The sequence below is a fragment of the Liolophura sinensis genome, chromosome 1 (genome assembly GCF_032854445.1).
Source record: "Liolophura sinensis isolate JHLJ2023 chromosome 1, CUHK_Ljap_v2, whole genome shotgun sequence".
NCBI lineage: Eukaryota > Metazoa > Mollusca > Polyplacophora > Chitonida > Chitonidae > Liolophura > Liolophura sinensis.
Window position 1 is genome coordinate 57,192,199 of NC_088295.1, and position 25,949 is coordinate 57,218,147.

Below are 25,949 nucleotides of genomic sequence, written 5' to 3' on the forward strand. Positions count from 1 at the left end.
TCTGACAGCTTCATTAGATAGGGAACATGTATTGTGAAAACAGTGCTTCCAGAATGCTTGTGTTTGTAGCCATTCTTTGACAAAGGGTAATTCAGCTCTGCTCTCTCAGATATTTATGGGTTTTTTTAATGTTTCTTTAATGTTGTAGACATCTGAAAGATTGACAACTCTGGCGGTTCTTTCTACCAGTGTAGACTTATTTCATAAAAAATAGTGTCTATTTGTAGTGTGGGTAAGCTTAGGCGAAAATAAAGTAGTAAGCTATATTACACTTTACAGTTCCCCTGAAGTTACCCACCCATGTGTCATTTTTTATCCTCAGGGGAGGAGTGAGTCGGGTCGTACAGTCTTTCAGGGATCTGATATTAGAAGACAAAGAGCTGGCAGTACCTGCTTCTGTGTCTATAGCCCGAGGTGCAGGACCCTCTCTCAGGACCCCCACATCTCCTTTAGCTGTGTCTATGCCAGCCCGCGGAGTGCCACCCACACTCAAGAGCCCCACCTCTCCAAATAGTGGAAGCATCATCAGGTTAGATTCTGATATATGTAAATCAGTCTTGTGAAGTGAGACCTTCTATTGGGTTGGTGTTATTCTGTATTCAGTCTAAAATTTTGTTCAGCTGTAAGGATTCTGGAAGTTCTGTTGATCTTACAGTGGTGTTTTGAAGTTTGTTTGAAAGACATGATGATATGCAACTGCAAAAAAATTCTACACATTACGTGTGTGTGACCAACTTTGAAAATCTTTCTTGTGCATGCTCTACTCGGTATCTTTCACTCATACAACCAATGACCTTCATAAAAGTAAAATACATTCTTGTGCTGTAGAGTGTGGTGTAAATTACCAACCAAACAAATAAATTTATTAATTTTAATACCATGGTTCAGGGAAGCCAAACAGAGAGATAACAGAAAATTTAGACTGTAAACATACAAAAAAATCTTTCATTGTTCTCTGTTACTACAGCTGGGGGTTACCTATCAGTCCTGTACAGAGAGGCCGTACTGCCAGTGCTAGTGCAGCTCCGACCCCGGTCTCCCCTTCTTCCCCAACGGACAACCCCTGGCTTAGTAAGACCCCTCCAACGGCCGCAGCCTCACTCAGTTTCTCCGAGATTGTCCGTGACGAGATCAAGAGACAGGATAACCTAGTCAGAAATACCAATAAACCGCTTGGTCTAATACAGGTAAAGCCCTCAAAACAATATTGACCACTTCAACATATACCTAAACATACCATATACCTATATTTTACCTAAAAATCAGCATTTTTGAACCAACACATTTTGCTTGATTCTGATAGGTTCATCCACCTCATAGTGTAAGTTTGGAGGTTTTTTTTGTGAGGTGTAATTAATTTCTTTTCTGTGGCTGCTGTGAGTTCAAGTCCAGCTCATGCTGGCTTCCTCTCTGGCCGTACCTGGGAAGGTCTGTCAGCATCCTGCAGATGGTCATGGGTTTCCCCCGGGCTTTGCCCAGTTTCCACCAACCATAATGCAGGCCGCCATCAAATAAGTGAAATAATCGTGAGCACAGCTCAAAACACCAATCAAATAAATAAATAAATAATTTCTTTTCAGAAAAACGTAATGTTGACATCAAAAGTATCATTTGAAGGCCCTCATGTGGTTCTTACAGTGCACTTTAACATACAACTTTAGGTGGAATACAGTATTTGACTTTATGCCAAAATGGAGAACTTCAGCATGTGTCGTTCATAACCCAAGAAGATCAGATTGTGATACATTTAAAGGATTAGTGTCCAGATTTACGTTCTTGTTGTAATATGTTGACTGAGCAGAGTTGAATGTTGTATTTATATCAAGTGATTTCTCTAACTCGTATTGATGCTGTATCTCTCTTTAGATTGAGGAACGAGCAATACAAGAATTACTTCAGCATTATCGGGCAGATGAGAATGTTGATGAGTGTATTACTGTAGAGAGGGTATCCTCAGCTGCGGCTGCGCCCCTGTGGGCAGTGGACAGAAAGTGAGTCAAAGGGCCCGGCACATCATATTGCTTACCGTCTCTGCACACTTAGTCTTAGTGTGTAGACTAAGGTCTGCCAGATTTAATTTTGTAAGACAACCCAGAATTTGAAGATCACGTGATCATGTGATCCTAGCATGTGTCAGATGTAATGTATTGTACTCTGTCAGTGACTAGTATGTTCTGGTTGTACAAAAAACATTACGCATGATCTACAGAAATACTCCGGGAAGCTAAAAATGACACATATACAACGAATGCACGGTCGCAGACAACGACTCAAAAATAGGCAGTTATCTGCGCCATAACATTTTGTTGAAGTTTTAATTTACAAGTAGGTCAATTCTGCGTAGCGCTGGCTTCATCACACATTCAGTCACTCCCCAATTTACATGATTGTCATAATTATACAGGGAAACCTTAACTCTGTGGTTTAGGTGTAGGGAAACCTTAACTCTGTGGTTTAGGTGTAGGGAAACCTTAACTTTGTGGTTCAGGTGTAGGAATTTACATCATTGTAGGTGCATTAGGAGTGGATGGAAATATAGTAATGGCTGTGGACTGGAATCGTTTTGTGAAACAACACATATTCATTTCTTGTTTAGAATGGGTGCTGCCACACGATCTTAAAAGGACAGATTATGCGGGCAAAGCAATCTGAACGCAGTCTCTTATTATACCAAAGAGATAAATTTATCTCGTAAGAAATGTATTATACATTTAACAAATATTTGTGTCAACAACATGTAAAATACTCTTATAAATAGGTGTAGATATCAATTTGATGTATATATTTTCTACAAACTCAGGATGCGAGATTTCACAGGCTGTACCTCTTGTATATAATTGTATTGTATATATAAGTTTTGCATCAGATTATCTTAGTTCTTCAATCTTTCCAACCACTACTGCGACCAATATTGTCAGACATTCTGAGAGAACTATGGGATGCAGAGAAATAATCTGCACAGTTTTATCAAGCTTGAATCTTTTTTGGTGTCATTGGTGTCAACAGATCATTTTATGGTGTCATTCTCATAATAATTGTATGCATAAATTCCGCTAAAAAAGTGCTTTGGAGGTCGAAAAGGTTGAAGATTTAGAGTAATGGTGACTTGAAACTACATACACCCCAATTCCTCAACTTTTTTCATATGAAAGAGCAAATTTCATTGCGATATATGCACCTTTCTAGTTTGACTTTGGAAACAAAGCTACATTGGTCGGGATGGTTATATTCAAGGCTTGACCAAAAGTATAGTTTTATTAGTTCACACAGAATAATATCCTTGAATAAGGGTCTTGCAAACATGCTAAAAGGTTGAAGAATTACAATACAGTGTATATGCAGTGGCATGTATAGAGCATTCATGTAGGGGTCTTGACTTCCTGAAGGAGATTGCATATGTGTATGTGAAATGTTTTATGTTCCACCCCTAAACCGGTTTACAGCCATGTAAGTGGAATGATACTTATATTTTTAATGCTTTAATTTGGTACATTTGCCTTGTCATGTATGTGCAATTGATCTGTTCTGTTCATGCCTACGTGTTGGTGTGTATTCAGACAGTTCTTCAGGTATACTGCTTGGTACTTGTAAAACCCAATTCATCTGGTTTTGAAATCATTTTTTCTCAGATTGTCCTCCATTTTTTTGTAGATTGGTAAATTGGTGCCTGTAGTTTTCATAAAGTGTGCTAAAATCACATTTTGATGCAAGTGAAAAAATGGTCCTTGGTGCTTTTTGAACTGCTCTGTTATGGCATTAAGATGCATAATGAAAATACAAAAAAAAAAAAACACTGCAGTGGCTGTGTGATGGAGTGAAATATTCTTGAGTATGGCATAAAACACCAATGAAAAAAATAAATAGATAGATAAATAAATATGGGAAATCCAAAGTTCAGTCCTGAACTAATTTTTGCACAAGAACTTAAAATGAGCAATATTTCACTTATAACACGGCGGCCAGCAGTATGGTGGGTGGAAACCGGGCACAGCCCAGGGGAAACCCATGACCATCCGTATTTCCTGAATAGATTTGCAGAATAAGGGAGGCAGTTCTTGTGAGCACTGTCAGTATAGTGTGGCGGTGTAAGGTCTGGGGTCTTCTGCCGTTATGTTGGCATGTACACTGGCCGGGACAAAGTGACATGGCCGCCAAATGATCCAAATAATGTTAAGAGTAATGTTAAATTAAGAAAATATCTGCCGAGCTTCATGACTGCCAATCTTTTGTTTTCCTTTATACCAAAGGGTTGTTGCCAGATGTTAATAATGTACATATAATAATGTGACGTATGAAAGTGATGAAATAAAAGTTTCTGTTATATCTCACTTTTCACTGGTCTTGGTTCTTTTACTGCATTATTAGTAAAATTCGAAAGTCAAATACTTTTATATAGTGATTTATTTACTTCTGTAAAAATGGAAAATGGACACCACTCTTCAGCCTTAACATACAACAAATTTCAAATCTCACACACACAATTTTGTTCAAATTCTGACAATTAAATGAAATAAAATTTTAAATTATGTTCAGTATGTCCACCACAATGAGATCCATTTGTTCCAAATAAAGGGATATAGACCGACTGAAAATTTGTCTCCACACTAAAATGCATGCAACATTCTGGAGTTGCAAGATCTACCATTATAATTACTGCATACTGCAGGAATACTGCTGCCTGCTTTTTTTATATAAATCCACACTCAATGGCGATTTTTGTAGCCTACATACATCTACATGTGAATGTGTATTATCTGGAACGCAGATGTAGTAGGTATTCTGTCGTACAACTACATGCTCTGTGACTTGGAGTTTCAGTCATAATTGTGAGAACAGCTTTGTGCTGTACAACCACCAACAAGAGAACAGCTTTGTGCTGTACAACCATCAACAAGAGAACAGCTTTGTGCTGTACAACCACCAACAAGAGAACAGCTTTGTGCTGTACAGCTGTGGACTGAACAGCTTTGTGCTGTACAGCCACCAACAAGGGAACAGCTTTGCGCTGTACAACCACCAACAAGAGAGCAGCTTTGTACTGTACAACCACCAACAAGAGAACAGCTTTGTGCTGTATAGCTGTGGACTGAACAGCTTTGTGCTGTACAGCCATCAACAAGGGAACAGCTTTGGGCTGTACAACCACCACCAAGAGAGCAGCTCTGGGCTGTACAAGCACCACCAAGGCGGGGCGAGTAGCAGCAGTTTATTTATTTATTTATTTATTTATTTATTTTTTAGCCAGCCCTTCAGGGCCTCACTTAATCTGATACTTAGCCCATCTCCCATCCAAAAATGGTTCTGCTTTGAAAATGGTTCTACTGCCACTCATGCAGGACACAGCTCAATGTGCCTGTTTTTATCAGTCTTTCTTGTTTAAAGCTCTACATCGAAACAAAGGAAAACAAAATCACTTTCACACTCCATACACGTTATTTTCTGAACAGCAGCATTCTTTCAGCACACTTCCGCCCAACCAATCTCGCATATTCTTCCACGTCTCTTTGGTCACTGGCAGTTGGCTTCACCCTTCTGTAGATGGAGTATGGCATAGCCTGATGCTCATGTAGTATTAGTGTCTTGTCCACATTGATGACACCGTCTTCATCCACTGTAACACATGAACAAGACACCAGGTTAACATCAGTGCTCTGTTTGGACATAATATATAAATGAATGCATGAATGCTTGGGGTTTAACCTCATACTTGACAATTTTTCAGTCTCCTTTGAGGTGAACTCTGTAACTGCTTGCCCACCGAAGCGGTTGACTTGACACACATGAATAAAGAAACTTTTGCTCAGTGCAAGCATCTTTAAACCAAAGTTTTCATATTATTAATACATTAGCTCAGTTTCAGAGTACCTTTCAAGTTTGCTTAATAACAGATTAAAAAAAAAAGACAAAAATACAACACTTTCACTCACTGGTCACTATATTTATATCCACTTCATACATGACACATCTAATCATACATGTACGCCCAAAAGAAGTGGTCACTCAAGACACTTTTATTCCACTTTCAATCTAATGTGAGCATGTTCTATACAAACGGGCCACTGTGGGTGAAAGAAATCTGAAGGCTGAACAACTGTTGTTCTGTCTGTTGGCAGACTTGTTCTGCACTGATGACATTCATGAAGACAGTTAGAGAAGTGTGATGTTTGGTTTGTCTATTTTAGCAGTTTGTGACAAATAGGAACTTAAATACTGAAAAGGAGAAATCATCCTCACAATTTCAATAGGTGTCCTGCTAGGGTGGTGTGGACCCCTAATAAAAGTCTAGCAGGTGTGTCGACAGCATTTATACTCAACATCATGTTCAACACATTGTTACTCTTCTTTAACTGTCTATCTGTAACACAGCTATATATACGCCATCAACATTCACCATGTTGGCACAATACAAATTACAAGCAGATTACATATTAAACCTTTGCTTCCAACCTAGAAACCAAGAAAGAATTCCAGGATGTGATCAATATCCTTAGTGATACATGGTTTTGAGCTGTGACATAAACTGTGGTGTGTCTATGTGAAGACAATGAATCATGCAAACAATGGTCTTTCCTTCACAGGTATGCCCAAATCATCAAAAATCTGAATTAAGCAGTGTGTGTACCCTTCAATAAGGAGCCCTAGTCCTGTTCGCACAGATACAATATCTTGTATACTCCTCACAGCAAATGTGCAGCTGCTACGCTCATATCTTGAATAATGCCTACGTCACCGGGGTCACTTACGATAATAAGGCCACGCCGATTTTATTTTGTGTTTTACCAGTGAGCTTACACTAAAAAATCAAATGGAATAAAAATAAAATTGAAAAGCCACCTTTTCTTTTATCCAACATAAATATTTTATATAATTTCCCTGTTTTTTCAAGACCATCCAATCATGTAATTATGTGTTTACAGTGACAATCACTGGATCAGGCATATCAGGTGTTATTTCCCATAAATTAGACGACTTTTCAGTTTTCCTTGATATATCCTCTTCCACCACCGAAAAAATATTTATTCTACCGAAAAATTTAAATCGTCATGACCTATATTATAGGACTGTGCAAGGACAATAATTTAGAGGTGAGACTAAACCTAAACAAGCCTGCATGTGTTGCATGTGGTTACACTGTCAATACCGATTACTGTCAGCAATGTAAAGTGAGGCATATGGTCTCGTCACTGGATGTTGTGTAGCTTGGATGAGAGTTTGCACACCATGTCAGACGTACCTTTGTCCCTGTCCTCTTCCAGCCTGCTGTATTTGTTCTGGTCTAGTTTGGGCAGACACTTCTCTATAGGCTGCCAGCGGAATGTCTCTGGACACAGCAGGAAGGACGGGTTATACTGACCCTGTGCAAAAAATCGACATTCGTTTTAAGCCATACTGAACAATTTTTCACTTATACGAAGGCTAAGAGTTTTATGGGTGGAGGAAAACGGAGTGCCTAGGTAAACAACCTACTACTGGAAAACTGATTGAGAAATATTCCCACGTGTGACAAACAGACTGTACACCAAAAGTGCACGATGGCACAAAAAACCTGTGGGCTGCTTACTGTCAACAAAGGCCTCTACATGTACGAACAGTGAGAGTTTGGGAATTTACAAATTCCTGTTCATGCCGAAGGCCGGGACTGAACCCACACCTGAAATGCCTCAGCATTGGGAGTCACACCTTACTCTATGAGCTACATTATGCTTCCTGTAGAACAGAATATCGCGGTTGAAGAGCTACTTTTTTTACAAAAAAAAAACATAAAAGAAAGTAAAATTACAAGTATCAAAATAATCTAGACTGCTTTCCTATTTTCAGGCAAACTGTACATTATAAGAATTATTTATTTCTTTATTTGATTGGTGTTTTACGTCGTACTCGAGAATATTTCACTTATTCGATGGCGGTCAGCACTATGGTGGGAGGAAACCGGGCTGGGGAAACCCACAACCATCCGCAGGTTGTTGCCAGACCTTCCCACATACGGCCAGGAGGAAGCCAGCATGAACTGGACTTGAACTCAGAGCGACCGCATTAGTGAGAGGCTTCCGTGTCATTACGCTGCGCTAGCGCGCTAACCGACTGAGCCATGGAGGCCCCCGTTACAGGAATAAAGTGGCTGAAAACCATAGTCATGTTTCATTTAACCTTGTTATCAAATAAGGATAAGACAAAGAGATTTTCTGGGATTACCAACTTATAATTCTTTTCCGGCGCAGTGAAGGAAAATGCTTGAAAAAAATGTACCTAATATTATGACTTACAAAACATGGCCGAGACAAACTAACATCAATTTTGTTTGTTCATACATACCTTATACCTCATCTTGGGACAAGAATGGATGTAATACCCCATATAATAATACTTCAGGTCAGGATTCTGTTGAGTTAGTCTTCTCGTGAATGCTATCTCTCTGAGCAAGACAACACAGAATGACATCATCATATTTAGTTAGGCATTTGTGAGGTATACTGGTACGCACAGGCATCTTCTATCTTACTGAACAAATCGAGGAGAGATCTCAGTTGTTAATATCCGAGCATACAATTGTAGTTTCATAAAATACATGCAATGACCACAGCAACCAGCAGTTCAAGGATACATGAAATGTTTGATTTATCTGATTGATATTTTACGCCGTACTCAAGAATATTTCACTTATACAACGGCCAGCATTATGGTCGAAGGAAACCGGGAAGAGCCCGGGGGAACCCACGACCATCTGAAGGTTGCTGGCAGGCCTTCCCAAATATGTGAAATGTTCGGTTTTTAAAGTACAGTTCCCCCCCCCCCCCCCCAAGGCCCAGGAGGCAGCCTGGAAATTAAGGAGTATGCACCTGTGATGCACATTTACATAATGTATCTGATTATGATTATTTTGATAAACGGCTTGCTTACAAACACTTAGAATGTGGGTAATATGTTATTAAAAAACCTCAGATAAGTTAGTGATCACTGGAATACCTGGCCAAACATCTGTATACAATGTTTTTGTCCAATATTACAGAGTTTCATGCCCAAACACAATCCACTTTATGCATTTTGGAGTGGCGCACATTCCAAGGGAGTTGTTGACATCTGTCTAAACATCTGCTTTCAATTAATTTGTCAAACATTAAAAAACTTCATGTCGTAACCAGAAGAATACTTAGTTTCATGCATAAACATGAGCCACTTACTGTAGAGCGGTGTAGGTCCCCAGGGATAAGAAATGATATTCAGGGTCATAATACACATAGACTGAGGAGACACAGTAAGGTAGGATGTCCACAACCCCCACGGCTATGATCTTCCCATCCAGGATGTACTGCTGGTGATATGCCCCGTAACCCTCCCGTAACGAGTCATCCATGTAGCGCTGCAAATAAGAAATGGCACACAGTAATATCATTTCAAGTTAAGAGCTACAATGTGATCATCTAATGTCCATTAACATTGCTCACCACTTGATTGATTGACTGATTGATTGAGTGACTGACAAATTGTTGATTAACTACACACCATGGAATTGTTCACTTATCGTGCAAGATGGTGGAAACTCGAGCGCTCGGTGAAAACCACCGACATTTGACCCGTGACTGACAAACTTTCCCACATGCGACCGACCAACTTGCTTGCCATAGTGGTTGAAGACAAGTGGAACCTAAAATTCTACCCCAAACATCTGCATTTTTAGAGGCAATAAATGTCAAAATATATTATTTTTTAAATAGGATATCTTCCCACCTTCCAACCAAACCTCAAAACACTATCGGGGCCTCCGTGGCTCAGTCGGTTAGCGCGCTAGCACAGCGTAATGACCCAGGAGCCTCTCACCAATGCGGTCGCTGTGAGTTCAAGTCCAGCTCATGCTGGCTTTCTCTCCGGCCGTAAGTGGGAAGGTCTGTCAGCAACCTGCGGATGGTTGTGGGTTTCCCCTGGGCTCTGCCCGGTTTCCACCAACCATAATGCTGGCCGCCGTTGTATAAGTGAAATATTCTTGAGTACGGCATAAAACACCAATCAAAAAAAAAAAAAAAAATCAAAACACTATCCTAAGATCAATAGAACTTTCAAACAGGATCAACAGAGCTCTCGGACAAAATCAATGGAACTCTCAGATTAGACAAATACAACTCTCAGATTAGACAAATAGAATTCTCAGATTAGACAAATACAACTGTCAGACAAAATCAATACAACTGTCCGACAAAATCAATAGAACTCAGATTAGACAAATACAACTCTCAGATTAGACAAATAGAATTCTCAGATTAGACAAATACAACTGTCAGACAAAATCAATACAACTGTCAGACAAAATCAACAGAACTGTTAGACAAGATATATAGAACTCTAATACAATCAGACAAAAAATGCAACTTAAGTCATGTGCAAAATGTTAGGTCATTCTCATATATCGAGATGTTACATTACATCTTAAATCAAAATTCACTTTGGTGTAAAACACCAATCAAATAAATAAATAAATAAAATTCACTTTGTGTAATCAGCCAGCTGGATGCACAAGTTTCCCTGTATTTAGTCAGCTGTGGTGCCAACCTGCAGTGATGAATCTACTAGAAACTGATGGAATCCCTTTTTCGTGCATTCATCCGGGGCGTCCTCATGTATTGTCATCTGATATTTCCTGAAGATTTCGTAAGACGCCGCGTCTGATTGCCTGCTTTCCTGAGAAGCAGGATTCGTCCTGATTAGTTTGATCTAGAAACAGACAAAGTAAGTTCAAAAGAAACAAAAAAGAAAAGTATAACTACCTGTAAAGAAGAATCCACCAAAAATCGTTTGTATTGCTTTTTGTTAGGCTTCTCAGGTGGGTCATTGTGAATGGACATCTGGTACTGCATGTAGATATTATGCGATTCGTTGAACGTTTTGTTAAACTCGTCACTACAAGGCGTGGACTTAACAAGCTTTACCTGAAATAACAGAGGGTTACATTTCACGCTGTGCAGAAAATATTCTGACACGCTCACAAATCATGTAACTTAGAACTGCAAGCAACCTGCAGATGGTCGTGGGCTGTGCCTGGTTTCCTCCCACCATATTGTTGGTTGCAGTTGTACAAGTGAAATATTCTAGAGTATGGTGTGAAATAAATAGAACTAAGGCTGTTCCAGAAATATTTATTTATTTGATTGGTGTTTTACGCCGTACTCAAGAATATTTCACTTATATGACGGCGGCCAGCATTATGGTGGGTGGAAACCGAGCACAGCCTGGGGGAAACCCACGACCATCCGCAGGTTGCTGGCAGACCTTCCCACTTACGGCCGGAGAGGAAGCCAGCATGAGCTGGACTTGAACTCACAGCGACCGCATTGGTGAGAGGTTCCTGGGTCATTACGCTGCGCTAGCGCACTAACCGACTGAGCCACGGACGCCCCGTTCCAGAAATATGCCTTATGGTAATTTTTTTCAATCCATAAGCATAGAAGTTGTCCGTAAACTCTGTCTCGCAAATTTTCAATATAAGTGATGTACTTTACATATAAATGTAACCAACATCACTTGGTAATCTTAGTCCATCATCATCAAATATTACAATGAGGGTAGTGTGAAAATAATGAAGCATCAGCCCAGGTCAAAGGAAAGATGTTTAAATAAAAACTCATGGAAATCTGTGCTGTAATTTTGCTGTGTGCCAAAAATATTACATCTGTAAACCATAGAGTACTTCAACAATTTGTAAAATATTGCTGCAAATGGCATGAAAATTGAACAAGTTCATATCACAGAAATTTTTCACTTCTACAATGGAGGTCAGATGTATGGGTGTAGGAAACTGGAACCCCCACTGTAAACCACTGGCTTTTTGTTAAGTTACTGACAAACTTCCTCATACTCGACGTACAAATGTACATGCCATTTCAGAGGCAGATGAATGGTCTTCAATGAATGTTAACATGTGCAGTCTTCAACGTTCAAGCGTTGTCAACTGCTTGCTGTCATCAAGGCCTACCAAGCAGAGAAAGGGGGATCAACAAATTTTCTGTCCAAAGCCGGGATTGAACCTGCACCTGAGGTGTACTCACTTAGGCCACAGCTGACTTGCATGGGATACAATAATGTATGCAAATACATCAAATAAACTCTTACCTCTAATTTATGTGCTGGGTTCTCTGCTTTGAATGGTTCATCTAAAAATTCTTCTAAAGTCTTGGGTTCATTGGATTTCTAGAGAAACAACAGCAAAAATAATAGATTTCATGTTAAACATAGATATAATACAAAAAAATGGTAGTAGCCTGATAGAAGCCTGCTAGTTGAGCACCTGTGTAATGGTAGTAGGCTGGTAGTAGCCTGCTAGTTGAGCACCTGTGTAATGGTAGTAGTCTGGTAGTAGCCTGCTAGTTGAGCACCTGTGTAATGATAGTAGTCTGGTAGTAGCCTGCTAGTTGAGCACCTGTGTAATTGTAGTTAAAAGGCAGTGGACCAGGAGCATGTTACTACTGGCTGATCACTGCGTCCGTAGCAAAAGTTTGTGCCAATTCTAAGCAATCTGTCAAATTACGCTTTGAGGTCTAAGGAAGGTTGAGAGTCAACAGTCAATATTCGTGAAAATCACAAAAGGATCTTAATCTGACATGAAAATAAAATACTGATAATCCCATAGTTTATTTTTGTCCTTCACAGTACGGTACATTTAATATGCTCCTCTGTTTTCTTTTGCCAAACTCCACACAACTCAGATATGCGCATGGGGGAAAACTGTTATACGCACAATTAAAACTAACCTGGTTACTTGTTGTCGGCTTCTGTTCTGAATTTTTACTTTTACTGTTATCTTCAACCTTTGCTGCCAGCTTCTGTAGCTTTCTCTGTTTGCGTAACTCCTTGGCCTTCCTACATGGAGGTTTTTTTTGGGTCGGCTCCTTCACCTACAACCCAGAAATAGGTGAGAATTCAACAAATAATTCTAAGAATTCAATGGAGTACACAATATCGGCGTAATGTCAGTGGCATCACAAACTGAAGAGAGAGGGAAAGTTATAAATTACAGGTGACAACAGGTTATTAGTGGTGTTCTGTCTCTTTTGATTTAACAGATTTCTTTCCCTTGATCAAGAACCTGTTCACTCTCTAAATGGCCTAAAATTTCGTCCAAACAAAAGTGCATTTTTGGAGGTAAATAGATGTCACTTAATATTATTTTGGGGGTTGAAACTTACAATTTTCCAGTAAAATATCATCCCACATTCCAAGCAAACCTCAAAACACATTCCTAAAATCAACAGAACTCTCAGAATCAGGAAAAATGGGTTAGTCATGAACAAAATAAATGGTCATTTAGGTTACTTCATGGTAAATATGCTGACCGTGTTACGACTTTGTATAAAAATGGGCCCCTGAATTTTAACTTAATGCAAAGCAACAGTATGCACATAATCTGCCACTTACAAGGCAACCTGCATAAAAATCCCATGCTAACAGTTATAATTATGAGGTTAAAAACTTCAGTTGCCACACCTTTGTTTACGTACATGTAGAGTTTTCAGCAAACCTGTACCCACCTTTCCTCGGCTCTTTCTTCCTGTCTGTATCGCTTCCTGATTCTCTCAGTCTCTGTTCACTTTTGTCAGCTTGTGGTGGGCCATCAGTGCCTGTCCCCTTGCTAGGCTTCACTTCGGTCTCTTCTGATGTACCGGATTTCTCTCCCTTGATCAGGAACCTGTTCACTCTCTTCAGCACCTTTTTGTGGGACTTGCTCAGCTTGAATCTCAAGGCTTCACAGCGAATGGTGTAGTGAGGGCAGCATGTTAGATTCATGGTAGGCTTGTAGCAATACTTCCCACTCCTGAATTGTATTAATAACAAGACACAAACAAACATGACAAAAGACAAACATATTTTCTCAATCTTCTATGCAAACCTTTTAGAACAGTTTTTACATTTCAGTCATGAAATAATCTTGCTGCATTTGGAGACAAATGGTTGTAAGTAGCTTATTGTCACAGTGGCTCCATAAGCAATATGAGCATATGGGATCTAGACAATCCAGCCTGTAATACATCTTGCCTTGTGGATCATGTAATTTTACCAGCCAAAAATGTGACGAATGCCACAAAATTGAATGCATCAAACACTTCATGAATTACAATACAATCATAATTTTATTTTTCAAGTTAACTTTAACTAAGTTCGCATTCAAACTTCATTCAAAATCCACGTTTACCTTCTCCATCCGCGGTCAATAAGGTCTTGATAGTCCTGGACAGTCAAAACATGAGCCCACATACCTAGTGAAAAACACAGGTTAGAAGAGGATGACCTGGTGATTCAGTGCATAACAAACATTAGGATGGTCTTGAGATGTAAAGGTAAGTGCGAGTTGCTGTAAGTCTACTATTGTCTACTACTGGCTAGTCCTATATGCCTTTGATATTTGGTGATTGCTTTTGTTGGAGTTAGGACACATTCTTATGTTGGGGGCCTCCGTGGCTCAGTCGGTTAGCGCGCTAGCGCAGTGTAATGACCAAGGAGTCTCTCACCAATGCGGTCACTATGCATTCAAGTCCAGCTCATGCTGGCTTGCTCTCCGGCCATATGTGGGAAGGTCTTACAGCAACCTGTGGATGGTTGTGGGTTTCCCCCGGGCTCTGCCCGGTTTCCACCCATCATAATGCTGGGCAACGTCTTATAAGTGAAATATTCTTGAGTACAGCGTAAAATCAAATAAATAAATAAAAAAATAAATAAATATTCTAATGTTTCTTGCAGTACAGTACTGCCAGAGCTCTGCCACCTCGCACCTCAGACATTTACTGTTTGTTTCCTGTGAACCTATATGCAGATATGTACAAATATGTGCGCTGTAATTTTTGTGGCGTCTCCTTCATTCCTTAGGAGCTTGTCGGCCTCAAAGCCTATCACTTCAAGTTAAAACAAAACCTACATTTAATTGAGTAACCCCACTGTTAACAATGTGAATTATTTCATAAAGATAGGACAAAATTCAACAAAAGTTAGGGCTGAATGCTGCAAAAGTATGGATGTCATGTGACATTGTTTATAAAGGGACGCAGTCAACATTATAGGTTGGGTTTGTTTTAAATAGCATGAGGCAATCATCTTCGTGGCTAACAGCATGGTGAAGGAATGAATGTGAAGTTTTCAGTAGCGCTCAAATCTGTGCAGATGTGTACATTTGCAGGGGACATGCTACAGTAAGTGTCTGCAAGGCACCAAAACTATGTCACTATGGGTAGTGTAGTAGAAGTAAGTATAAAGTTGTATGACTCTAATTGCAGAAATCCATTGCCACATACTGCAGCGAAAATGAAGGTATATAGCACTATATATTGGCAAATTTCACCTCAATTTCTTGCATGCAAAACTACAACCCTGGATGGTGTACTGGACCAAAATGTAGCCTAACACACAACTTAAAGCCCTTGGACATCATACAGAGTAGTTCAGTTAAATTAAACGTTGAGAGCCTGTACAATGAATTTTTCTTGCTTGACTGACTGGGCAAATTGTTCGTTTTATTCTACATCCATGATCACTGATGAAAATCATTGTTAAAGCTGTACTTTAAGACTGGCTGCATGACTTTGTCTTGTCAGATTGATTTCTGTATCTTTTGGTGCTTAGACCTGAGATTTAAGTATATGTACACTCAACTCGCCATGACAGCACAAAGTTATTTTAATAGGCCTAAGCGAGAAGGAAATATTTTTGTGGATTTCAACAGCATTTCGACATTGGCGTATGCAGCTGGTTTAAAATGAATTTGAAGTTCCACTTTATTCCACAAAGAGCCTTGCAAAATGAACCTATCGCTTTTTTAATTCAACGATTAAACGTTGAGGTAGGTAAACATCAGAAATTGTTGAAAATTGATCTCAACGTTTAATTTAATTGAACTACATAAGGAGAACCAAGGAGAGCAATTATTCAGTAATTGTAGGCAAGTCCTAGCCTGTGTATGAAACATGAACTGTCGCTTAGTCCATCTAGCTCAATGTGCTGTTTTAACGTTCTGACATTCAGCAAAACAGAACGATGGATGTCAGAATTTGACAGTGTCCATCTGACAGTCAGTGTCGGCAGCGAGTGAGTGACACAGAGAAGCACTATGAGAAGTTTAATTTTAAGTATCGTAGTGCAGTGACAACAGAACGACGTACCATGGGAATAGTTTGAGTCTTCTTGTTTACAATACCCACAGCGGTACCCTTCATGTTCAGCAAACCATTCTACGATGGATGGATTGCTGCGATCAATCCTGGCCGACGCCATAATTTCCTGGTCGTTCGTCGATTGCGAAAGCGGACGCATGCAAGGCTCGCAGTAAATGATACAACTTATATTTTTTCCAGTCGCTAAACATAATATGACAGCAATTTAAAAAAATAAATTTATTTTGGCATCGTTTTACACGAAAATGATGCACTGTAATTTTTACCAATCAATGTCAATAATAAAACAGCAGACGAAAATGGCAGCTCCGATCAGGAGATGTGTGTTTGGTCGTGTCCACACATTTGCTCCTCGTTTGTGCAAGCGAAAAAAATTGTCAAATCATCTGATTTTGAGGACCAATACATCTTTTACATACGTACCAGACACACCGCCCCGAGATGCAGGTGCGGCAATGTGAAGAGGAAAATTTTTACGAACAAATCCCCCTACATACAGACGTTGTTGTTGTCAAGTTTAGCTGCCCAGGCACATAAATGACATTGAACTCTTACTGGACCATTTTACTGCATGTAATTTTAAAAGCGTTCACGTACAGCATTTATTCGATGCGTCCACCTTCGGTTTTGCAAAGTTGGTTTGCTATGCTTCTAAAGTTTTTAACTTTACGACCTGGTCGTGAAGTTTGCTGCTGGTGGCTCATTTTCCCAAGGCTTCGCTCTCTATACTCCCTGCTCTGAACTTATTATATGTCCTACAAACATACAACTTCTTGCCCATCCATGTGATTACAGATGAAAAAAATAATATAAAATTGCATGAAACGAAGTTTGAAGACATATATTTATATTTATTACAGATCAGGTTTTTTTTTTTTTTTTTTTTTTAGGTGAAACAACTCGTATGAATCTCTTCCAGTCTGTGACAAGTGCTTTGGACTTAACATTGGAGAAAGATCCTACTGCTAGTAAGCTAGTTGCACCATCCATCCAACTTTGATGGATCATATCTAACATTTTAATTAAAATGAAGGCTTATCCTGCTTATAGTAACAAATCTTTCTTGATATTGCTTTACAAACTGTATCTTATGATTAGACCCTATGTCGTGCAAATAAGGTGTAGCCTCATTATTTATGTGATGCATGTTAATTTATCATACATTCATGTACCGGTATGTATATACATGTACGTTGTTACTTTTCTTGCAGTCGTGTTTGGAGAGGATGTTGCATTTGGCGGTGTTTTCAGGTGTACAGTAGGCTTGAAAGACAAATATGGTATGTTCACACAAGATCCTATTCATACTAATGTGCTTTATAACGTTTTTGGAGAGCCACCTGTTTTCTTTTTCTAACCTGAAGGACCTGGTGTGACATAGGTGTAAGTATGATATGTCATAGTTTATTCTGTAGCAAGTAAGAAGTAAGGGAATAGTGGAGATGTATCTTACGTGTAGGTCAAGAGCTGTGCCCCTTTTATCACTAGAACCAACTTTTTAAGTAAGTCTTTAATGTAGAAGACTAAAATTAACTACAAAATGTCGTTGTCCTCTGGGACCATTGTCCTTTGAGATCTAATGGTCCTCCTCAATATTAGCTGGTCTTTCAGTTTTGTAAAGGAATACATGTCACTGTTCAATTGATTTATTTATCTTCTAATCTGTTTGTCGCTTTTTTGTTACATTTAAGACATCATCTTTTCACGTTTTCTAAATTCTCCAGGAAAGGACAGAGTTTTTAATTCCCCTCTGAGTGAACAAGGCATTGTGGCATTTGGTATAGGGGCAGCAGTTGCCGGAGCTACTGCTGTGGCTGAGATTCAGTTTGCAGATTATATATTTCCAGCTTTTGATCAGGTAACAGTTTAGCTGATATATATTAGCTTATGTATTGTCAGAGCCATAGCTGAAACGCCCCCCTCCACCCTCCCCCAAAAATGAAGGTTCTGATTCCAAACTTTAGACATGACATTGTGACAATACATACATAAAAATGTTGTAAAATGCAACTCAAAATGAAGCTTTCTGAGAGCATTTAAGTTTGTGAATGAAAGAAATTTGTTTGAAAACTAAGCCTTTTATTGGTAAAGCATCATGTTCAACTTACTTGTTAGTTTTGAGTGCCCAAACGTTTTCTGGACTAGATATGACCCTTATTGTCATCACTGATATTGTCGTCATCATGGACCAATTATCAATAGTTCTAGCTCCCCCCACCCCCAAGAAAAGAGTTACAGGATACCTGAAAAGAACTCTAAAACAAATATGGTGGTTTTTAAAGCTATGCCAAAAAAGTGACACCCCCCCCCCCCCACCCCCCCAAAAAAAATCATTTTTGAGCTATATTTTATCTCTTATAAATTACCTCTTGATGTTATGCATATTTTCCGTTGATTTTAGGAATCTTTGTGAAATGTGGTCAGCCATGAACTTATTGATTTAGCAGGACCACCTTGTCATCCCCAGACAGTTGTTTTTATACTATCACTGTCAAAATCCCAACTGCAGGCTATTTCATTTCTGGACTGACTTCTAGGGCCTCAGACATGTCCGTTAGGAAAGGACTGACTTTTTTATTCATAACCAGTAATATCCTAACGTGCCTTTCTTGTCTTGGACAGTTCCTTTTGGGAAGATCAAATTGTTGTTGGGTTTTATGTATGCTATCATATAATGAAGTTTTTTTATGGTTATTGTTGCAACCATCTGTGGTGTCAGACCCGGGTTGGGTCACATAAAAGACTTCAAAAATGGTACTTGTTGCTGACTCGCTTGGCGCTCAGCACTGTGAGGTTAGAACAAGCAAACAGAACTGGCTGGCCCATTGTCTGCATAAAGTGACTTGGTGAGGTCTGGTGTCTTTTCTGGTGTCTTTGGCATGATACTTCAGTGGTGACATCGCATTGAGAACATGGACTCACCCAGCCATAAGCAGGTACAATGCACCTGATGACACCTCGTAGTCATATGGCTGAAAAATTCTTAGGTATGACATAAAACCCCTAGCCCACATATATTACATGTACCATCATATATGCAAAATTCCAAAAAATTATAGTGTTGTTATCCATTTTGTTTTACAGTTGGTCAATGAAGCAGCAAAGTTCAGGTATAGGACAGGTAACATTTGGGACTGTGGAGGACTGACAGTCCGCACCCCCTCAGGGGCTGTGGGCCATGGTGCTATGTATCACTCCCAGAGTGTAGAGGCCTACTTCTCACACTGTGCTGGCCTTAAGGTCAGTTTGCTGTACTTGTTATACCTTATCACCATACTCCTTACAGTGCATGTGCCACTAGCTACGCTCACTTTACATCATCGCCACCACTGGACAAGCAGTGACCTTTGGAGCCTGTCCAACATGCGTAGGTTTGTGCATGCATAGCCTCACCACTAATGTCCCTGTGCCGAACTGTTTAATCAGCATTCATTAATAAAATTATTCCAGATGTTCGTTAGGAGCATGGTTTTCATACATCAGATAAAGAGAATGCTAGTGTTTAAGGCATTATTAAAAACAAAAGTTGAGATTTTTGTGTTTTTGTGTTTCCTGACATCCCATCCTACTTCGTCACCTTGACCCCAGTGACTACGGCGTTGTTCAAGATTTCTGTATAAAATTTGCTGGTGGTGGCAGTGATGAAAAGGGAATGTGGAGAACGAAGCATGTGCTGTAAGGAGTATGTCAAACCACCTTATCAGCAACTTTCATCTTTGGGTACTATATGTCATCAAATATTACTTGAATGCTGAAACTTACATTTCATAGGGCCTTAGTTACAAGAAATGCTGGTGTGGCTGTTTGCGCAGTGTAACAATGGCTATAATATGACCACTTGTATTCTACCAATATACTGGACTTAATGTCAGTTTAGTACACCTTTATTGTCAATTTTATGCCAGCTTTCTATTCTTGCCGTATTTTTAAAGGCAAATGAATATATGTAATAATATCCTTATTTATCAAAGGTCAATTTACAGTGAAACTGTTCCTCCCTAAGGCCTTCACAGAGAAAACCATGTTTAGGAAACGTGTACTTTGAGCCCAATCCAAAAAATACATCAATACATGTATATATAAAACAAGGTAAAGCATCGTGTAGTTTGAAAAGTGAAGCTACATACATTCATACATACAAAATTTGAAAGTGAAAAATACTGGAACCTCAATCAGATAAATCAGTAAATAAAGGTGTGATACATTTGTACCATGTTTTCTAGCCAGTTAGATCTCAGATAAAAGTTAATTTGAATTTGTCTTCAGACCAGCCCTTCAGTCAAAGCTGAACAATAGGACATTAACCAAAAATGTAAATGAAATACGGATGTGATGAAAAAGGTACTCTCTTCTGTACATTGTGGAACTGACGATAAGGAGCAGATTTCACATGTAAAAATGATGTGAAAAGCATGCTGCCTTTTTTTTTATTCCTGAGCAAAGTGTTTTTATTTTCGTGGAACTGTGTGGAATGAGATCAGTCAGTATATACTTAATGCACACAAATAAAACAGAAATGTCAATAGTTCGTGTTAAAGCAATTTTTGGTATATTAACTTTTACATTTAACTCAAGAAATAAAGGTGGACTTGTTACCATGACAACGTCAGGTGTCAGACAAAGACTAAACATCATGCCATGACGCTTTCTATGATTATTTCTCCGTCTCTATTACTTCCAACTGTTGGTTTCTACTTCCTTTTTACATCTTTTCTCAGAAAACATGTTTTATTTTTTCTATCCTAATCTGTCTTCAAGATTTTACAGCCCAACAAAAAATAGATAAATGTAAGAAAAGTAAGAATTTGAAGAGATGACAATGAAGTCCATCTGTTGTAGGTGTATATCACAAAAAAGGTGTTATGGCAATTTAATGCCTTCTTTCTTCTTTAATATGTCTCTCCAAAGCATTGATTGTGTTGATTGTGTCAGAATTGCTGTAACAGTTGAAAATTATCTCTTCTGCAGAGATGGACCTTGGCCGTTTCCTTCCAGGCTGGTGCTAATTGTCAAAACACGTAGACATTACACTTGTTGACGAAAGCCGCATGAAACGTTTCAATTAACCTAAAGTTTATCATTTGTCAAATAACACATTTTGCTTGATTCTATTGAGTCATCCACCTAATAAGGCCACTACCACTTGAGACATTTTTGTGAAGTTTAGCTTCCACACTTTTACATTCCACACTTGGTGAAATACAGTGCATGATCAGGTTTTAACACTCTTAGCCATAAGCCTGATAACCAGACAAATCCCCCAGTTCTGTGAAAGCCTCAGAAGTGCAATCTTATTAATAGGTTGGGTCAAGGTTATATAATTCAGACTGATTGAATGAAATTTCATATATATATTACTCTGGAGTGAACTTAAAAGTTTCCCCGTGAGCAAATTTAGCAGACACAAATGTAACAAATTAGGCAGACCCAAAGCCAGCTATATGTACTTTACATCAGTCATTCAACACTGATTTTATTTTTTTGTTTTACGGTTGAGCCAACTCTAAAAAAAAAAAAAAAAAATCGAAAAATGAAATAAAAATTAAAGTGAAAATCTGCCTTTTTATTTTGTCCGATCTCAGTGTTTTTATGATTTTTCTGTTTTTCTAGGCTTTTTTGAAAATTGCAAGTATAGTCCACATTTTCCAAAAATGGTTTTCAAGTTTTTATTTTTATACCATCTTAAAATTAAAAAAAAAAAAAAAAGATTTATGCTGGCTGTTAAACAATTGAAACCGGTATGGCCTCAGCTGGTCATTGGCCGACCAACATCTTGAGCAAGTTATCAGAGACATGGACTCCTAGTAATCGGAAGATTCTGTTAACCAGACTCCAGAAAAAGGGGACAATCACCAGTTTTGGTGGTCCATGAGTGAAAGTAAAGGACAATCTCATCAACTACATTAGATGTATTATATCACAATTAACACATGGTTAAAAAGCAGAAGTCATTCAGAAGTTTACGGTGTTAGTAAATGGAAACTTCACCACTGATTGGGATAATTAACGTGTACTTTTATAGATCATGCAGTGTTTAGTAGTCTGGAGTTAACATAATATTGTTACACAAAATGTTTTATCAGCACAGTTCTCACCCCACCCATGAATGTTTCTTGGCAACATGAGAAAGCAGATTAAGCCAGCTTTTGTTCAGCAGTGTTGCAGTTTTGCCGATTTGGCATTTGTTTTTGCAGCTTGTGATTCCCCGTGGTCCTATCCAGGCTAAGGGACTCTTACTAAGCTGCATTCGGGACCAGAACCCTACGATTTTCTTTGAGCCTAAGATTTTGTACAGAGCTGCGGTTGACCAAGTACCCACTGGAGATTACACCATACCCTTATCAGAGGCTGAAATACTCCTGGAAGGTAAGATTTTAGACAGCCAGTTGTGTCGCAGCCTTGTACACTGTGGAAATTACTGATAAAAGTAGACCTGTAACATGGCAACTTTAACTTTTTCACATGGCAACTTTAACCTTTTAACATGGCAACTTTAACTTTTTCACATGGCAACTTTAACCTTTTAACATGGCAACTTTAATCTTTTCACATGACAGTTTGTGTAGTGTGTATACAATTTAAATGCATATTATTCTGTCTAGAAGAGTGAAATGAGTGCAATCAATTTTTAATTTGACAGTCACGTTAAAAAGTAATTTAAAGCACTGAAGTGATATGACAGAGGGTTTGTCAAGATGCAACTATTTAAGTTACATTTTTTATCTTCCAAATTCTTGCGAGCAGTTCCTGCTCTGCAAAACAAAGAATATTGCTGAGTGAAAAATAGTGGTGGGGGAAGAATAGTGCCGAGTGAAGAAAGTAGTAAGTTAAGACATACAGTACTGAGTGAAAAATAGTGCTGGGTAAAGAATTGTGCTGTGTGAAGAGTAGTGCTCAGTACAGACTTAGAGCACTGAGTGAAGACTTATGAACGCTACTTGTTGGGGAAGAATAGTTCTCAGTAAAGACTTACAGTACTGAATGAAGAATAGTGCTGGTTGAAGAATAGTGCTGTGAAAAATAGTTGTGGGTGAAGAACAGTTGTGAGGGAAGGATAGTGCTGGGTGAAAAATAGTGATGTCTGAAGAAATGTGGTGGAGGCAGAATAGTGCTCATTGAATAATTGTGTGAATAGTGCTCATTGAATAATTGTGTGAATAGTGCTAAGTAAAAACTTGTAGTAATGAGTGAATATTTATTTACCGTGTGACGACTTTTAGTGCTGAATGAAGGATAGCACTGGAGGAAGAAGTTACGGGTGGAGAATAGAGTTAAGTAAAGAGCAATAGGGTTTGCTTTTATACAAAATATTTGTTCATACGTGGATTGTTCGTAGGTAGAAGTGATAACCTATAAAACATCACAGAGAATTTTAAAATATGGGACAGTTTGCCCATCACAATACCTGCAGTTATCTTAAACCATGTCAAGTTGAAGGGTCTGTTCAAAACCATGACTCTGCCATGATAGAGGTAAAAACTCTTGCCATAATCATTCTTTCAGAGATCATTCCATCCCCTGACCTACACAAAACCTGCTGCTCCCTTATTAATCTTGCACACTCCCCCTCACGGAACAGGCCCTCAGTACATCCACACTGTCTGTTCATGTACATGCACTCATCTTTATTCACGTTGAACTAATATGTAAATCAATAGGATGCACATTTCAGTCACTCGGAACAAATACTACAGCAGCTGTCATTAGACACATAAAGTGGGAGCGAAATAGGTGTATTGACCTATATGTATGTGCTTTATGGAGTTTTATACTTCTCTAGAAATATGTTTGCATGGCCTTGTCAGTGAATGATTGAGTATTTTTACAGTGATACAGGGTGGGGTAGGGGAAGCAGATTTTCAATTCCAACTCATCCATGAATAAATACACAAAGGCTGAAGGTTGTATGTACAACATGATTCTAACCAAAACCGAAAACAATTGATGAATGCTGATTAAATAGTTCCTCCGGAGGACACACATGATGAGGCAAGGCTTAAAGAAGCTTATGTGCGTCTCACAGGCTCTTAATGTCAAAGTTGTCTGGTGGTGATTTAAAGCAAAAGATAGTGAGCGATGCATGCGCTAACCACCTCAGGCACAGAGGCCCCCTGATGAAATGTATGATTGACAGCGACGCATGTACTGTAAGGAGTATGGGATAGCGAAACAATGTCCCAGGAGCCTCGCTGACATGTGGTCGTTGTTAGTTCAAGACCAGCTCATGTTGGCTTCCTCTACGTGGGAAAGTGTGCCAGCAACCTGCAAATGGTGATGGGTTCCCCTGGACTCTGCTTACTTTCCTTCCAAAACAATGCTGGAGGCTGTGGAAATATTTTTGAGAGGCAAAAAAACACCAATCAAATTAATAAATAAATAGATAAATAAATACATTTGGGTAGTTCTCTGATATAAGTTTGCTGGCATTTTAACCTGGCTCTCTCCGGTTGTAAAGAGATGACCCTTTCAGGTGTTTTACTTGTGTTGCATTTGAAGACGAACTGGCAAACCCTACTTCTATGGAAGATAGTTTTACTAAAGTGAGACTTTGATGCTTTTGAGTTAGAACTAAAATGTACAGTACCTATGCTCCAGTTAAAGATGAGCTTTGCGGATGTGAACATATATAGCTGATTAAATTTCTTAATAAAGTGCTGTATATGTGCATACAATACAATGTATTTGAAATTTAAGAATGAAATTCCATTCTATAAAACAAGGAAGAATGAATTACCGGTATATGAAATCTTCTGTTTCTGATGTACAAGTGAATAAGATTTCCCATGCGTATTAGGTGCTGGGTCTCATTATTTGCTCATGTCTGTTTATAAACTCTGCCTATTAGGTTATGATTTTATGATCATTTATTTGTTTGTCTGTCTGTCTGTCTGTTTTGTATGTCTGTTTGTCTGTCTGCTACTTTACGGAACAGGTTATGACCCGATTTGTATGAAATTTTGTAGCAAGCACCTGTTCTTTACACATAGTGATTAAGGAATTTTTTAACTGATTCTTTACCATGGCCTGATGTGACAGATGTGACACAAAGTAACAATTTAAGTTACTTAGATCTATATGATTTACTCTTGACCCTACAGACTATGGTTTCCTTCACCCTAAAAACTGACTGCAGTTGAATAACTGAAATATACTTGACGAAAAGATGTTTAAACACTAAGCAATCAGATTAAATTAATTTAGTCTCAATTGATATACCTGTTGACCTGACTGAGGGAACAGTCTTGCAGCAATATTTTTTGAGAGCTTGCCATTTGTTGTATATAGATGTGTATAGATGTCTTTGTTTTATGTGTATTCTCTGATTGATTTGATTGGTGGATTGTAGGTTCAGATCTGACAATGATTGGCTGGGGCACCCAGGTTCATGTATTGAGGGAGGTAGCTGGTATGGTACAAGAGAAGTTAAATGTGTCAGCGGAGGTCATTGATTTGAGGACTATTATTCCATGGGATGTGGACACAGTTTGTAAGGTACAGTATCGTTAAAAATTCATGTGAGTGCACAAGTGAGAGGGTAGACAGTAGAAATGACTGTCAGACTCCATGTCAGATTTTGACAGTTAGGGCTTTCCAGTTTATACTGTTGATGGTTAGAGTGTCTGCCTTGGAGTTGGGAGACCTGGGGTTAAAGCCTGATGTGGTCATACCAGACATACTACTTGTTGCTACCTCACTGTGTGCACGGCTCTGATAGGTTAGAGCAAAGAAACAGGACTGATTGGCCCAGTGTGAGTAAAATGTGACTGGGTAAGGTGTCATGTCTGGTGTCTTTGACATGATACT

At 38.9% G+C, this 25,949-nt stretch overlaps 3 protein-coding genes across 6 annotated transcripts in view; 2 read left to right on the top strand and 1 right to left on the bottom strand.

The window, feature by feature from the left end:
- Positions 1-3,276, top strand: part of LOC135462307 (inhibitor of Bruton tyrosine kinase-like) — a 31,460-nt gene extending 28,184 nt beyond the window's left edge. Inside the window, exons 24-26 of the mRNA XM_064739647.1 lie at positions 323-529; positions 968-1,187; positions 1,867-3,276. Coding sequence (XP_064595717.1) covers positions 323-529; positions 968-1,187; positions 1,867-1,995 — 556 coding nt within the window. The 3' untranslated portion in view covers positions 1,996-3,276. The remainder of the gene's footprint in view (positions 1-322; positions 530-967; positions 1,188-1,866) is intronic.
- A 1,947-nt stretch (positions 3,277-5,223) lies between these two features.
- On the bottom strand, positions 5,224-16,254 carry LOC135462324 (arginyl-tRNA--protein transferase 1-like). The gene is made up of 11 exons (XM_064739648.1): positions 16,134-16,254; positions 14,177-14,240; positions 13,515-13,798; positions 13,173-13,225; positions 12,738-12,881; positions 12,100-12,177; positions 10,543-10,704; positions 9,180-9,358; positions 8,314-8,413; positions 7,235-7,355; positions 5,224-5,611 (listed from the first exon to the last, which is right to left on the bottom strand). Exons 1-11 carry the CDS (start codon positions 16,243-16,245, stop codon positions 5,433-5,435), a joined length of 1,476 nt encoding a protein of 491 aa, XP_064595718.1. The 5' UTR covers positions 16,246-16,254; the 3' UTR covers positions 5,224-5,432.
- A 208-nt stretch (positions 16,255-16,462) lies between these two features.
- The window catches only part of LOC135468496 (2-oxoisovalerate dehydrogenase subunit beta, mitochondrial-like), a 105,662-nt gene continuing 96,175 nt past the window's right edge, over positions 16,463-25,949 (top strand). For all 4 annotated transcript variants that reach the window (XR_010444232.1, XM_064746780.1, XM_064746797.1 and 1 more), the window contains exons 1-7: positions 16,463-16,592; positions 17,036-17,113; positions 17,357-17,425; positions 17,870-18,003; positions 19,230-19,385; positions 22,340-22,511; positions 25,492-25,637. Coding sequence is in view for 3 of the 4 variants with exons in the window: in XM_064746780.1 (XP_064602850.1) it covers positions 17,050-17,113; positions 17,357-17,425; positions 17,870-18,003; positions 19,230-19,385; positions 22,340-22,511; positions 25,492-25,637 (741 nt within the window). In the remaining variant the exon portion in view is untranslated. The remainder of the gene's footprint in view (positions 16,593-17,035; positions 17,114-17,356; positions 17,426-17,869; positions 18,004-19,229; positions 19,386-22,339; positions 22,512-25,491; positions 25,638-25,949) is intronic.